This window comes from Oncorhynchus masou, chromosome 12, assembly GCF_036934945.1.
Source record: "Oncorhynchus masou masou isolate Uvic2021 chromosome 12, UVic_Omas_1.1, whole genome shotgun sequence".
NCBI lineage: Eukaryota > Metazoa > Chordata > Actinopteri > Salmoniformes > Salmonidae > Oncorhynchus > Oncorhynchus masou.
In genome coordinates, this window is record NC_088223.1 from 78,292,939 (window position 1) to 78,308,973 (window position 16,035).

Consider the following 16,035-nt stretch of genomic DNA (forward strand, 5'->3'; position numbering starts at 1 on the left):
AAGCCATGCCAGAACGCATTTGGAAGAAAGCAAAAAACAACAGAACAAGCAGGAGAAGACAGCACGACATTCCAGGTATTTTCATATTTCAGAATCCATCATTTTCATCGAAAATCTTGTTTCACTCACAGTTTCACAAATGTTAAAATAAATCTAAGCTATACAGATTTATGTTAACATTTTCTTCATCAAACCCTGAGCAAAGAGAGGAACCTCCAAGGAGGCCGAACATAAGACTTCATACATTATTGTAAAAATAAAAAATAAAATAAATCTGTCCGGGAATAAGAATGAATATAAAGAGGATTATCAGGATATGTGTTTTGAATGCTGACCCTTGAACCGCGGGATTCAAAGGCTCTGGATTGCATGTCAGGGAAGGGGGATTGCACTTTAGCGACACATCGAGGTGCCCTAAGTTTCAAAGTGTAGGCGACTACTGGCTCTCTATACTCCGCCTCAAACCTCACAACAACGACATCGAGCTAGCAAGAGACAAAGGGACATTTTAAACGTATACCATAAAAATCCCTAAAGCCATCAATGTCACCCTTACTATATCAGGCCACACCACATATGTCATCGGCTTAAACATCAAATCAATCAATAACAACCCATATGAGAACAACTGAACACTTCCAAGATGGGGGCAAATATCTCTGAAATGTCGATTTAAACCATAAAAGGCTCCCCACAGTGGCTGTGCTGCATTGAGAGGACATTAGTGGCGTCGACTTGTGAGGGCATGTGTATTCTGCTCTGGTCCAATAGGGTTCTGGTCAAAAGTACTGCACTATATAGGGAATAGGGTGCCAGTTGGAACAGAACCCATGTGTACAGATGATGAGTCTGTCCTTCAGGCATCTCACTGTGTGCTGTGGACTGACTCAGGAGAGCTGCAGACTGCAGTGAGCAGCACATCCAGAGAGCCTTTTTAAAGCCATAATGGCCTGGTTAAGAAAGGGCCCCTGTATCCCAATTAACCCTGTGTTCCCTGGACTCTGAGCTGCTGAGTAGAGACTGGACACCTGAAGCCAGTGGCAGTGCATCTAGTCAGGGTACGAGGAGTGAGCGAGAAAGATGAAGAGACATGAAGGGAGAGAGAAAGTGTAACAGGGGGGGCAAGAGAGTGCATGGCAGTGTAGCCTAGTGGTTAGAGCGTTGGACTTGTTACCGAAAGGTTGCAAGTTCAAATCCCCGAGCTGACAAGGTACAAAACTGAACAGGCAGTTAACCCACTGTTCCTAGGCCATCATTGAAAATAAGAATGGGGTAGTTTATAAATGTATTAGGGTCATGGCGGGCCTAGGTTGACCTGCTTTCACTCTATTCAGCAAGTAAGAGACAACATTTGGTTATTAGGGTATATATTAAAAAGCTTTGTAATATAATTTAGCAATGTAAGACATTCTATTCTTTAAAATGGCATTGTATTAATTGTTTTTTGTTTCTAAAATAGGAGTTTTGTTTTCTCAAAATAGGAAGCTGCCACGTTAAGACAACTGCTTTTCAAAAGATATCTGGCTACAGTAGGCTAGCCAAGATGAACACTAGGTGTCTTTTTAGCATTCTTTTTGCAGACTAACAGTAGCTACTAGCCAGTCTATTGCTAGCATTTTTTCACTATTAAAAGGTTTACTTTTGTGATTCACTTTCCCAAAAATAAAAAAGCTCAGTGAGTGGGTTGATGAGTGCTTGTGTGTGCAGTGTGAAGGCATCAACTCATTTATTGAGTGCTCGAGAAGTTGTAACTCGCGAGGATCGTGGTTGAATGAATAGCCAATCATATTGCTCAGATACAAATAGCATGACTTCTGTGTGCAGTCTTCAATGGTTTTCTATGGCAGACTGCGATACAGCAGGTAAATGTTCAATTGGAACTCCAAAATGCACTGAGAAGTTACTGACCCGGTCAGGCCAGTGACTGACAAGATCCACTGGCCCGACAAATTTTTGTTTTTTTTACTGGCCCTGGGCCAGCGGGCCATCGTTAATGTCGGACCCTGCTGGAAGCACAGTGGCCCGGTTTAGTTTGGGCCCGGTTTGGCTCTGGACTGGAGTGTTTTCTGCAGAAAACAGCAAGTCCCCACAATGCAACTGTCCCTATAAAGTAAAGCAGTCCCCACAATGCAGCAGTCTCCTACACAGGAGAGCAGAACCCACACAATACAGTAGTCTCCTACAGAGAGCAAAGTCCCCACAATGCCCAGAAGCACAGTGGTCCGGTTTGGCTCTGGACTGGAGTGTTTTTCTGCAGAAAACGGCTTTGTCCCCACAATGCAGTAGTCTCCTACAGAGAGCAAAGTCCCCACAATGCAAGCTTGAACTTGCAAACAGAATTTCAGGGGACAGGGACACGTTGACATAACTGACGCAAAGGAGCAGAACGAGGGTCTGTACATAAATCACCTTTGTTGGATGTGCCACAAATAATGCATCCTTACTAGGGACCACTACTTATTAAAATAGCCTCCAAGATCTGATAATGTTAATTAAAATCATTATGATTAACTCAAGCTAAAATGTAGTCGGCGCATGTAGGTTTGAAGCAAAGTTGTTTTTGTTACCACACACACAAACTCCCCCCTTTCTCAAATGTATTCAATTGCCTAGGTCATCCTTTTTATGTCTGCTCAGCATTAAAACTAGAATCATGTTTTGAGTTTGAGCAGAAATACAGTGTGTGTGTGTGTGTACACATGATATAAATGTACCGCTCAAGTGCAGTTTGATGGCTTCAGACTTTAAGTGCTAACAGAATCTACAGAAGCTTCTAATTAAGGTTGTCATCATAAAAAAAAATGCGTTCATTTGGTAATGGTTTCTCTAAAAACACATTTTGTTATTATTATCCTGTATTTACAGCCCTATGATTGGTGCTCCATGCTAGCAGCGCTGATGCCAACACAAACGTCACTTCCTCGTTGCCATTATAAACACATGCCATGACGGGAACTCTGGTTAAAATCATTAGCACTTAAATTTAGCTGTAAATTTGTAATAATTATCTACACGTTAACATTATTTAATTCATTTATACAGAATTATTGCCTTCAGATTGGAAGGCTAAGGAGGAATATTTTTAAGAGAATAACATAAAACTCAAGGCTGTATGGGTTTTGTGACCAATATGAGGTGGATCACATTTAAAAATTGTGAATTGTATAAGTATGGGGTCATTTCTATATATTTCTGTATATACTGTATAAGTATGGGGTCATTTCCCACCTAGCTGACCTTTCCTAAGGACCCAACCAAGTAAGGGACAAACTCTAAATTCATTCCCACAACAAGAAATAAAGGAAAAGTAGAATGTATGAAATGAGTGTGTCGCCACCACCAAGACTTTCTTCTTCTTCTATTCGACAATCTTTGTGAAAATAAATCATTTTGGAGCAGGGTCGCATGCAGCTGTGTAGTCATCCTGCTCAAGCATCATGCTAGGAACCTTACTGTTTTTCTATCTAAACATCAGGTTAATCTATTCTACCTGGGGTTTTACATTGTCCTTGCCGTTTTCAACCTAGTTTTATTGCTCTAACTCAGTGGTTCCCAACTCCAGTCCTCAACAGTCTCCAACAGCACACACACTTTTGTTGTAGCCTTGGACAAACATATCTGATTCAACTCATTGAGGGCCTGATGATTAGTTGACAAGTTGAATCAGGTGTGCTTCTCTGGGACTACAATAAAAATATGAACTGTTGGTGGTACTCGAGGACCTGAGTCGGGAACCAGTGCTCCAACTGGCGCCTTGTGAGCGGCCCCGGTGGGCACCATTTGACGTTAAAGAGGAACTGACAGCGTTTTGGCACCATTAAATCTCATTCAAATATGGGGCATAGATATGGTCATTTCACGTTTTTATACATTTATAGAATGTTTGGGAATGACGTCGAGTCGGGTATTTGTGAAGATTCTATAGTAATATGAGTGGGAAAGTGGGTGTGTCTGAGCAATTAATAGCCACAGCACACCGCATTAAATAAAAACTAATAAAACTTGTCAGTATTGTACCGGATCAGAATCTTCACAGACCAGTACGCCGTACCTAATCAGAGCTACAATCGGCCTATATGCAAATAAGCCATTGCCATATGGGGATAATGCCATTCACTTTGAACTGTGTTTACAGGCAGATACAGCAGCACAACATTAGGTCATAGAAAGCACTCAGCAAAACCCACAAAATACACCTGAATGGTTTTCTTTAAAAGGGGCAGTTCAGTCAAAAATGTGATTTACAGTTTTTTTTAAATGATATTCCAACACTATAAAGGCTGAAATAACACTCTGAAATGGTGAAAATTATGATAATAACCTTTTAGTAAGAGCTTTGTGGAAGACAAAAAAACATTCTTGGAATTTCAACCTGCTCATGTGGGATGGAGTTTTTGGCCAACAGCATGACATCACATTCTGATCGAATTATTCTGACCAAAGACCATTCAACTTTTATTTGCATATGTTTCCTTCTACTTTGAAGGGGTAAGCGGGGTCGGCTCTAGACCAGGAGTGGGCAAGCTATTTGGCTCGAGGGCCACATCAGGATTTCGAAATTCAACGCACATTTTTAGTTAGTCAAAATCTTTTTGCGGGCCAGAAAAAGTGCAGTTATTTGAAAATATATAGGTCCATTATAATTTCTACATATCTTCTATCTCGTTTTAGACATTCAACACAGTGGCCTGGAGTGTTTTTTATTTATTTATTTATTTTATTTTTGTGTGTGAATTTTACCCCTTTTTCTCCACAATTTCGTGGTATCCGATTGTTTTAGGAGCTACTATCTTGTCTCATCGCTACAACTCCCGTACGGGCTCGGGAGAGACAAAGGTTGAAAGTCATGCGTCCTCCAATACACAACCCAACCAACACAGGGCCATCCAACCCGGAAGCCAGCCGCAACAATGTGTTGGAGGAAACGCCGTGCACCTGGCACCATGCACTGCGCCCGGCCCTCCACAGGAGTCGCTGGTGCGCGATGAGACAAGGATTTCCCTACCGGCCAAACCCTCCCTAACCCAGACGACGCTAGGCCAATTGTGCGTCGCCCCATGGACCTCCCGGTTGCAACCGGTTACGACAGAGCCTGGGCGAGAACCCAGAGTCTCTGGTGGCACAGCTGGTGCTGCAGTACAGCGCCCTTAACCACTGCGCCACCCGGGAGGCTGGAGTGCTTTTTTTTTTACCCATAATAATTCCCCCCCCCAAAAAAAAAAACTCCCACCGGCCGGATTGAATGGGCTTGCCAGCGGGCCATAGTTTGCCTATCCCTGCTCTAGACTAGAGTCTAGACGATCCTATCCGTCAATTAGGGCTGTGTATGTAAATATATTTACATTTGTATCAACACACCCACACAATCAGACTGAGCATTTCAATGGCAAAACGAGGCTCAGGTAAATAAAAAATATATTTTCATTAAATAAAACAGTGATTTATTAAACATATATCATTGATTTAAAATGAAAAATAATGCATCAGGGCTTTAAATATGTAAATACCAGAAGAGTTAAATCTAGTGAGGGATAAACTCAGTCAAACCTTTTCAGCCTGTAGTTACACTGATACGATGGGGAATAGCTTGCTTGCTCGCCCTGTTGTAGCCTGCCGTCTATCCCATAACCCACGTTTTTGTCAATTTAACGGGATTTACCAGCTTGCTAGCCTGCACATTTGATTGACAACTAAGATATATGGTAACTGTGGATAACAGTCATTCAGGTTCAGAAGTGAGTCAGATTTCTTGTTAGCTAGCGAACCAAATGACAACTGCAATTTAGCAGTCTGTCAGGGCCTCCCGTGGCACAGCGGTCTAAGTGCTTGACGCATCACTACAGATCCGGGTTGTGTTGCAGCTGGCGACGCACAATTGGCCCAGCGTCGTCCAGGTTAGGGAAGAGTTTGGCCGATCGGGTGTCCTTGTCCCATCGCGCTCCAGCGACTCCTGTTACGAGCCGGGCGCATGCATGCTGACACGGTCGGCAGTTGTACGGTGTTTCCGACACTTTGGTGCGGCTGGCTTCCAGGTTGAGCGAGCAGTGTGTCAAGAAGCAGTGTGGCTTGGCAGGGTTGTGTTTCGGAGGATACATGGCTCTCGACCTTCGCCTCTCCTGAGTCCGTAGGGAGTTGCAGCAATGGAACAAGACTAACTACCAATTGGGGAGAAAAAATATCTAAAATAATATAAAGTCTGTCACTTACCCACTCATCCAAGCGTTGACATTAAATCCTCCCAGCAGCTAGCTAGGTACAACAAGGTAATGTGTTTTTAGCTTGCCAAAAATACATAAAAAGATCAGATAGCCTATTAGCCACGTTGACTTATGATCCCTGCTCTTGGTAGCTTTGTCGAAAATATTGAGCGAGTGAAACTTACGACAGTTCATCACTCGAATGGCTGCAAGCAGCAAACAATGTAAATCACAGCTCATACAACCTGATAGCAATATTTTTTACACTGCCTAGAACGTATTGGTAAAATATATTAATCATGCATTGACTGCATCCATCTATTCTGCCACCAATACCAGACTATAAGTCATGGAATTTTGAGTAAAATCTAAGTTATATATACAGTACCAGTCAAAGGTTTGGGCACACTTACTAATTCAAGGGTTTTTCTTAATTTGTTTACTATTTTCTACTATGTAGGTTGAGGTCTGCAACACTCCATCACTCTCCTTCTTGGTCAAATAGCCCTTGCACAGCCTGGAGTTGTGTTTTGGGTTATTGTCCTGTTGAAAAACAAATGAAAAGTCCCACTAAACGCAAACCATATGGGATGGCGTATCGCTAAAGAATGCTGTGGTAGCCATGCTGGTTAAGTGTGCCTTGAATTCTAAATAAATCAGACTGTCACAAGCAAAGCACCCCCACACCTCCTCCTCCATGCTTCACTGTGGGAAACACACATGTGGAGATCATCCATTCACCTACTCTGCGTATCACAAAGACAGGGCGGTTGGAAGGCCTGACACGACCATGAAGGCCTGAATCATAGTCTCCTCTGAACAGTGGATGTTGAGATGTCTGCTACTTGAACTCTGTGAAACATTTATTTTGGTTACTACATGATTCCATATGTGTTATTTCATAGTTTTGTTGTCTTTACTATTATTCTACAATGTAGAAAATAGTAAAAATAAAGAAAAACCTGGAATGAGTAGGTGTGTCCAAAATTTTGACTGATATATATATATATATTAAAATAACCTCTTATAAAGTTGGTTTTGAGGGATAAACTGGGAATTGATTGATATTATGATTGTCTGTTTCATATCTGCAAAGTAGTTAAAACAGTGTCAGTTCCAATTTAAATGGGATGCCCAGTGGTATACAAGCCCCTCCCATGTGGCCCCCAGACCCCTTTGCCAGAGGGCAGCATTGACCTAACAGAAGCACCCCTGACACCTTTTGCCGGAGGGCAAAATGTACCTAACAGAAGCACCGGATCACCCACACCCGGCAAACTTGACCTCGAGTGACCGTAAAGTCTTGTCTCCACCCATTAAAAGCAGCTTCAGTTGTCGCTGTAGCAACCGAGCCGAACCCGGGACTAAACAACCTACCCCATTCCTTCTAATGCCGCTACAGTGCTCCCAGATAAGTCCAAAGATGGTGGATAAATGAAGATAGTTCACTCAGGCCGTTTACCATATCATTTTTTTCCAGTTCAGGTGTACTTAAGGGGGTGGCTCTCCCATAGACACCAATGTAATAGCAGCTGGGTCTGGTGTACCTCGTTCGTGGACTTCCATTGAAACAGAAAAAATGAGAGTGGGATATCTCGCTTGCTCTTCCATCTCTGAGAAGTCCTGCGTGTGTAAACATACGGACTAATCTTTTGCTAAGCCTCCCCCTTTCGGCAGGTAGGTCACAGCGCATAATATAGAGGCTCCTCCCCCTCTCTTAGGAGGGGTGGGGCTTGTGATGCCCCACCCCCTGTGTGATACCGAGGGGTGGGGCTTATAGACTTACTGTAAACAGACGCAGCAGGGCAGCACACAGAACTCTGTTGGGCCATAAACAACAAAGGAGAAAGACGGGAGCGTTGCAGGCGCACCGATTGGCCAGCGGCAGCAGCCATAGAGACAGGCAAATGAGGAGAAAGGACAATGGGAGGTGTCAAAGTGGATAAAGGAGTGTGGGGTTCCACAATCCAATCACATTAAATGTTTTTTTTGTGTAGCTATGCTGGTGCAAAGAGCTTGGAGCAAACATTTTTACTTCATTGTCTCCTTCAAATGTGGATGCTGACACCCGTACCTAGCTTAGTCTATCCCATCCCAACCCACCCCTTGTCCCTCCACCAAGCCTTGTCACTATTTCTATCTGCATGCCGAGCCCCCTACCCGTTTCTCCTCCTTTCCCTCCGGTCTTTTAAAGATCAGGACTGGGTGGGTGGACAAACATTTCATAAAATGGGGATCTTCAAAACTTGACACTTAAAAATCATTGACACCAAATAGAACAAATCAACCAATTCTACAGACACATTCATCTACACTGTAACAGACCCTCCAATCAGCAGATCTAGTAATAGAGGGGGGGCGAGGCTGGGGGAGTGACGCAATACTGCACAGGTCTCGTAATATGGGGGAAGAAGCAAGACCCCCCCCATTCCCCCCCATCAAAAAAAGCCAGGAGTTCCATTCTCAGTCTTCTTCATATCCTTTTCGGAAACTCCACTGTAGCACTCCAAATATAACCCATGTCCAGTCCCTATAATCCAGAAAGAGGGGGGTGGGGGGGGTAGGAACCCCAAAAAATATCTAAGGGGGGTCAAAAATCATCATCAGTATCGCTTGGACTGGGCATGGGTGGAAGAGCAGTAGCTAGTGTAATCATAGTAGTAACGATAGTAGTAGAAGTAGTGATAATAGTAGTAGTAGTAGTAGTAGTTGTTTTGGGGAGACTGTGGTAAGTAGCCATAGTGCCTTTGTAGTAGTAGTAGTAGTAGTAAGTAGTAAATAGTAGTCAATGGTGGTTCGTTTTTGTGTGACTCGAGCGCAGGTAGAGTAGAGAGAACAAGAAAGATCCGAGAGAGCGCAATGGTGACAGAGTGAGCTCTCCATCTCTAATGGTCTCCCTTGGGTTGGTTGTCCGTGAGGGAGGTGCTAGGTGGGGGCAGGGGGGAGGAGTCCTGGCTGCCGGCAGCAGCGGTGGCGTGACGCTGGCGCTGGTAGAGCCGCCAGCCCTTGCGGCAAAGCAGCACGAACCAGTAGACCTGCGGCGCCAGGATGCATAAGTTGCCTAGGTTGACCGACAGCGTCAGATGGAACGGCACGCCGTAGATGGGGATGCCGTAGTGGCGGCCGTAGACCCAGTACATGTAGGGAAAAAGGGCAATTCGACACAGGAAGAAGCTGAGCAGCACCATGCCCCCATTGGCCTTGTGGACCCAGCAGTCCTGCAGACCCAGCTATGACAAACAAGAGGAGAGAAGGGAAGGACGTGTTGGGAAAATATTCAAAAGAGACAAAAAGAGAGAAAAGAGGTCAATATATGGTCAAACAGTGTTGAAATTCTAAGTGAGCAGAACATAAACTGGGTTGGAATAGCTGGGCCTGTTCAAATACTTTGAAAATGCATTCTCCCTTCCTTCCTCCTTTCCAAGATGAAATTAATGTTCTGACACGTCCGAACTGGTGAACTCTATGATGTGGTACCCATGCATAATGATAGATCAGTTGATACACCATTACAGGAAGGGAAGGAGGCATTCTAACAGGGCCCATAAGTGACAGTGGCTCTGCAGTACCCAACCAGTCCACCAGAGGGAGCTGTGAGTAAAGACAGAGAGTGGCCCCAAAGATTTTTATAACTAAACCAAGATAGCCCACAGCCTGCCGTTTACAATGGGAACAAATGAGCCATAGTGGGCAAAACAAGCAAGGAGGGGGGCAGAGCCAAGCACAAGCTAGCGAGATCCTATTGGTGCGTTCTAGCATAATCTGCATAATTCCGTTAGGGAACGCCTACTCTGTGAAATGCACCTGTGCAATAACTCAATTTGCCTTTGCACTCCTTCTAAACAATGCACATTTTTCAAACTTTTGCAAAGGCTTAAGTTTACAAACCTAAAGTCCACTCTGTTTATAACAGATTCTAGTTTTGTGAACAGAAAACTGTATTGAGATCAAATGTTTCATCTTCTCCAACTGCCGGCCACTGGGCTTCCTCTTCTCACCGCCAACCGGATGCTTCACATTTAAACATCCAGTGAAATATCTGTCTCATTGTTCTATCTGTGGCGGGCGGCCCTACAGACTGAAGAGACAGATGTCAGCAGAAAGGGAGCTGGAGGCCAAGAGGACTGCCTGCTCACTGCTCTGCTTTTTTTGTGATACACACATACCAAAAGTGTGCATTTAGTGAGTGGCTGTACGAATACAAGTACATTCACTACATGACCAAAAGTATATGGACACCTGCTCGTCGAACATCTCATTGGGCATGAATATGGAGTTGGTCCCCCCTTTGCTGCTATAACAGCCTCCACTCTTCTGGGAAGGCTTTCCACTAAATGTTGGAACATTGCTGCAGGGACTTGCTTCTGTTTAGCCACAAGAGCATTAGTGAGATTGGGCATTGATGTTGGGTGATTAGGCCTTGCTAGCAGTTGGTGTTCCAATTCATCCCAACGATGTTTGATGGGGTTGAAGTCAGGGATCTGTCCAGGCAAGTCAAGTTCTTCCACACCGATCACGACAAACCATTTCTTTATGGATCTCGCTTGGTGCACGGGGGTATTGTCCTACTGAAAAAAACGTTACCACAAAGTTGAAAGCACAGAATTGTCTAGAATGTAATTGTATGCTCTAGCGTTAAGATTTCCCTTCACTGGAACTAAGGGGCCTAGCCCGAACCATGAAAAACAGCCCCAGACCATTATTCCTCCTCCACCAAACTTTACAGTTGGCAGTATGCATTCGGGCAGATATCGTTCTCCTAGCATCCGCCAAACCCAGATTCGTCCGTCGGACTGCCAGATGGTGAAGCATGATTCATCACTCCAGAGAACGCTTTTCCACTGCTCCAGTGTCCAATGGCGGCGAGCTTTACACCACTCCAGCCGACGCTTGGCATTGCGCATGGTGATCTTAAGGCTTGTGTGCGCCTGCTCGGCCATGGAAACCCATTTCATGAAGCTCCTACAACAGCTCTTGTGCTGACGTTGCTTCCAGAGGCAGTTTGGAACTCGGTAGTGAACAGATGATTTTTACACACTTCAGCACTCAGTAGTCCCGTTCTGTGAGCTTGTGTGGCCTACCACTTTGTGGCTGAGCTGTTGTTGCTCTTAGACATTTCTACTTCACAATAACATCACTTGACCGGTGCAGCTCTAGCAAAGCAGAAATTTGACAAACTGACTCGTTGGAAAGGTGGCATCCTATGACAGTGACATGTTGAAAGTCACTGAGATCTTCAGTAAAGCCATTCTACAGCCAATGTTTGTCTATGGAGATTGCATGCCTGTGTGCTTGTTTTTATACACTTGTCAGCAACGGGTGTGGCTGAAATAGCCGAATCCACTCATTTGAAAGGTGTCTCATACTTGTGTGTATATAGCGTATCTATACATTGTTAGGTGTGTGTCACCTGGATGAGGATCTTCCCTAAAGAGACGAAGGGCGTGCTGAGCTCTGTGAGAAACAGGCAGCCAATGAAGTAGTCTCCCTGGTCCCTCCTGAAGAACTGAAAAGGCACAGGGAGGGAGATGACACACCGTTACTACAGTCTGATACAAGACCACACACACACACACACACACACACACACACACACACACACACACACACACACACACACACACACACACACACACACACACACCACACACACACACACACACACACACACACACACACACACACACACACACACACACACACACACACACACACACACACCCAGTACTTTTAGAACAGAAAGGACTTGGAGAATGGATTGTCCCTATGGCTGCACATACAAAAACAGGAGTCAGGACCCGGCTCAATAACACCAAGGCCACAAACCAACAGAGAAGAGAAACCAGGCCCAGAAACTCCAATAAGAAACACTCGTATTTCATTGTAAAAGGTTTCTGTTGAGTACACTAATGAATACGAGCCAGACTTAAGCCATGAGCCCAGTCAGTACGGGAAGAGAATGGATCACTATGAGTAAACATAAGGAGGAGTGTATTGATGGAAGCTGCAGACAAAGATGCCAAACAGAGAGGGCTCTGTGTGTGTTTTGTGTGTGTGTTAGATATGGCTGTGCGTGTCTGTGTGTGCGTGTCTGTGTGTGTGTGTGTGATGTGATGATGAATAAACCAGTAGCATGCGGGTGCGAAGGGTAAGACACAAACTCTGCCATCTGCCCAATGGAAGGATGACCTGCAGCACACACTGCTGCTATGTAACACTACACCTACCTACCTACCCACTGGACCAGGCCTCTGTGTGTGTGTGTGTGTGTGTGTGTGTGTGTGTGTGTGTGTGTGTGTGTGTGTGTGTGTGTGTGTGTGTGTGTGTGTGTGTGTGTGTAATACATGTCAGTGTGTGTTACCTGCGTGTGTGGGAGGGGAACAAAGCAGGGAGCGAGGGAAGAGGAGGAAGAGAGGAGGATTACAGTAGCTGGAGCCTGAATAATGGAGGGGGGGTAAGGTGATCTCATATCACCATTGACAGCCACTGCAAACACAGGGGTCAGGTTTCCAATGCACCTGGCCTCCTCGCTCCATGAAATGGACGCTAACATGATCTGTGTGTGTGTGTGTCTGTGTAGGTAGGTTCGCTGTCGATTACTGTATTATGCACTCATCTGTCGTTATGCGGCTATTAGCTAGCGTTCGATTGAAAATGCTGTGGGGAAGACTGAAGACGGCAAACTAATAGAAGGAAAATATCAGCTAGTCTCTACCTCTTGTATAATTGTCAAAGCACTTGTCAAATAGGGTTAGTGCCATATCTCTCTTAGCCTCATTCACTCATTATTATTATCCCTTTTCTCTCCCCTTTTTTGACCCTCCCTCTCATCAATGTCAGGAAGCAGAATGGTCAACAGGGTATCCCTGTCTTCCCGCTTCCTTCCCTCCCTCTCTCACCAGAGTGATGAGCAGCACAATGGTCAGAAGGCCCATGTCACTTTATCACTCACTCACCCTCCTTTCATCTCCCTCCCCTCCTCCTCTCCCACGTCTCCCCTCTTCTCGTCAGTGGCAGGCAGCAGAATGTTCAGCAGGGCATTAAAATCTCCCCGTTTTTCTGGCCTCAGAGAGAGTCTGTGTGTGTGTGTGTTACTGACCAGGGTGATGGGCAGAGACGGGGACAAGAGAGGCATGAGACTGAGGCCAGAGAGAGCCTGTGTGTGTGTGTGTGTGTGTGTGTGTGTGTGTGTGTGTGTGTGTGTGTGTGTGTGTGTGTGTGTGTGTGTGTGTGTGTGTGTGTGTGATTTGTCAAATAAAATATAAAAACAAAAGAACACGATATGATTCCCTTCTTTGTAATTTTTGTTAATTGCAAATGTACATGATGATTTTTATTAATGGACACGTTCAGTGTGTGTGTGTGTGTGTGATTTTTGTGTATGCGTGTGTGTGTGTGTGTAATTTTTGTGTATGCGTGTGTGTGTGTGTGTGATTTTTGTGTATGCGTGTGTGTGTTACTGACCAGGGTGACGGGCAGCAAGATGGTGAGCAGGGCGATGTGGTGGAGCACCAGTAGGAACTCGCGGCGGACAAACGAGTTGACCGTGGTCAGCGAGTGCTCCTTGTACTCCTCGTGGCCCTTGACCCGGAAGCGGTAGTAGTGGCTTAGGTACATGGCATAGATATCATATGTCATGTAGGGCACGCCGTACCAGATGACAAAGTAGGTGGCCAGCCAGTACCTGAGAGAGAGGGAGGGAAACAAGCGTTTCTTATTGGACACGTTCAGGTTAGTCCCTCCCCATTTTGGCTGTTTGCTTGTGTTTGGTTCCTAGTGAATACAACCCAAGGTCATGTTCATTAGTGACTTCAGATTGTCCCTCCACATTATGGCCCCTTTGGTTCCGTATGTTCCTAGTGATTAAGACCTAGTGTGGGTGTGTTCAGTGATGTGAAAAGTTCAGAGTATCGTAAAATGGATAGAATAGTATGAATAGTGAATAGTGCTGATCTGGCATACAATATTAATAATAACACGATACATTTCTATCTGAATGTTCTGTAACGTTGTATACTCCAAAACAGGCCCCAGGTAGCCTCGCGGTTAAGAGCTTTGGGCCAGTGACCGAAAGGTGAAACCCCAGCCCACAAGGTGGAAAAATCTGCCGTTCTGCCCTTGAGCAAGGCAGGCTTGGGCGGTATACCGTATACCGGGGTATTTGGAAAAAAATATATGGGATGGTTTTTAAATACCGTCAAAACTATTTAAGTTTGTCAAAAGATTTGAATATTTGTAGTTACTTTTTAAGCTAATAACTGCAGTCAACTGCTATATGTTAGGAGATAAAGCATTGCGTTCCTCATTTCACCTGTCACATTACTTTACATTTTGAAGCTTACCGTAGTTCCCCAGAACAGTTAAGCCAGTCACGTATGTAAAAAGCACAACAGGAGAAAGTGGGAGCTGGCGTTCTACATATGCAATCCTACTACTACATGTTAGCCATCAGCTATCTAATAATGGCTTTCTGACAGAAGTCAAAGAGCTCTGGATGAGTTCTGTACAGTTGCCATTTTTTTCCCTGTGTTGCTATTAGCATTTTTTTCCTATCCTCCATTCTTCTCCCCTCTGCTCCGTATACACATTCTGCTCTTCCTTCAAAGAAGCATGCATCATAAATTGTACAAATTAATAAAGTTCTCATACACTTTTGCTTGTAAAATGTCCACTCACCGAAAATTACATTCGGTAGCTACTTGCTATGCTTATATAACTTTATGATCTGGATTTGCCTGTCTTTGCAATTAGTTTGTTTGTTTTCGCTTGTTAGCATTTAGCTAAAAGTGTCTATGCGATTTTGCTATTAGTTTGTGCAATTTTTTTCAGGATTCTGGTAAAAGAGGCCCAATGGGATTTATTTGCTTCTTTAGCGCCCCCTTGTGTGATATGCCGGTAATACCGTAAATCCCGGAATGAGAGTCGGTATGACTATATGAAAATCTGTATACCACCAAAGCCTATAGTTTTATCCCAAACAACAACTGCTCCTGGGTGCCGATGATGTGGACGTCAAATAACGCAGCCCCCTGCACCTCTCCGATTCAGAGGTGCTGGATTAAATGCGGAAAACACATTTTGGTTGAATGCATTCAGTTGTGCACCTGACTAGGTATTGCTTTTCCATTTCCCAGATTCTTTCTGTGTGTATGGGGAGTGAGAAGTCTTGAGGAAGTTTCATCCTGTGTTTCTGTTGATACAGCATTACACATTTTCCTGCGAAACTCATATGAGCAAGCAAGCATTCTCAGACAGATGAGTGATCATGTACACAACAACAAGGCTATACAGGCAGCTAAGCTTATGGTGCAACTGTAATAAAGAAATGAAGAGCTTGGGAGTGAGCAGCACAGGAGCAGACTGACCCTAATAAAAGCAGATTGCTACTGGTTCATATCATGACCGGCCAGAACAGCGTTGGTGACCTTTGACCCCCTCAGTAGATTCAACCTTCACCCTGTATTATAAGGTCACCAGACAGCCATGATGGCTTAACATGCCAGGAAGTGCTTAGGGTAAACTGGGTAGTAAAGCTAGTGAGTTTCTCTTGGTCCTGGAGTGAATCAGTTGGTAAGAGAAGTGTGAGCCAAGTGGGCAAATAGTTTGTGGGTTCAATTCCCTCAGGGATCATATACATACAGTACCAGTCAAATGTTTGTACATACCTACTCATTCAAGTTTTTTTTCTTTGTTACTATTTGCTACATTGTAGTAATGAAGACATCAAAACTATGAAATAACACATATGGAATCATGTAGGAACAAAAAAGTGTTAAACAAATCAAAATATATTTTATATTTGAGATTCTTCAAAATAGACAACCTTTGCCTTGATGAT

General features: G+C 44.3%; 1 protein-coding gene across 2 annotated transcripts in view; it reads right to left on the reverse strand.

The window, feature by feature from the left end:
* Positions 1-5,224: 5,224 nt before the first annotated feature.
* tlcd3a (TLC domain containing 3A) overlaps positions 5,225-16,035 on the reverse strand; it is a 30,350-nt gene continuing 19,539 nt past the window's right edge. For both annotated transcript variants that reach the window (XM_064982059.1, XM_064982058.1), the window contains 3 exons: positions 13,662-13,881; positions 11,608-11,703; positions 5,225-9,427 (listed from right to left, as the gene is read on the reverse strand). In XM_064982059.1, coding sequence (XP_064838131.1) covers positions 9,083-9,427; positions 11,608-11,703; positions 13,662-13,881 — 661 coding nt within the window. In that variant the 3' untranslated portion in view covers positions 5,225-9,082. The remainder of the gene's footprint in view (positions 9,428-11,607; positions 11,704-13,661; positions 13,882-16,035) is intronic.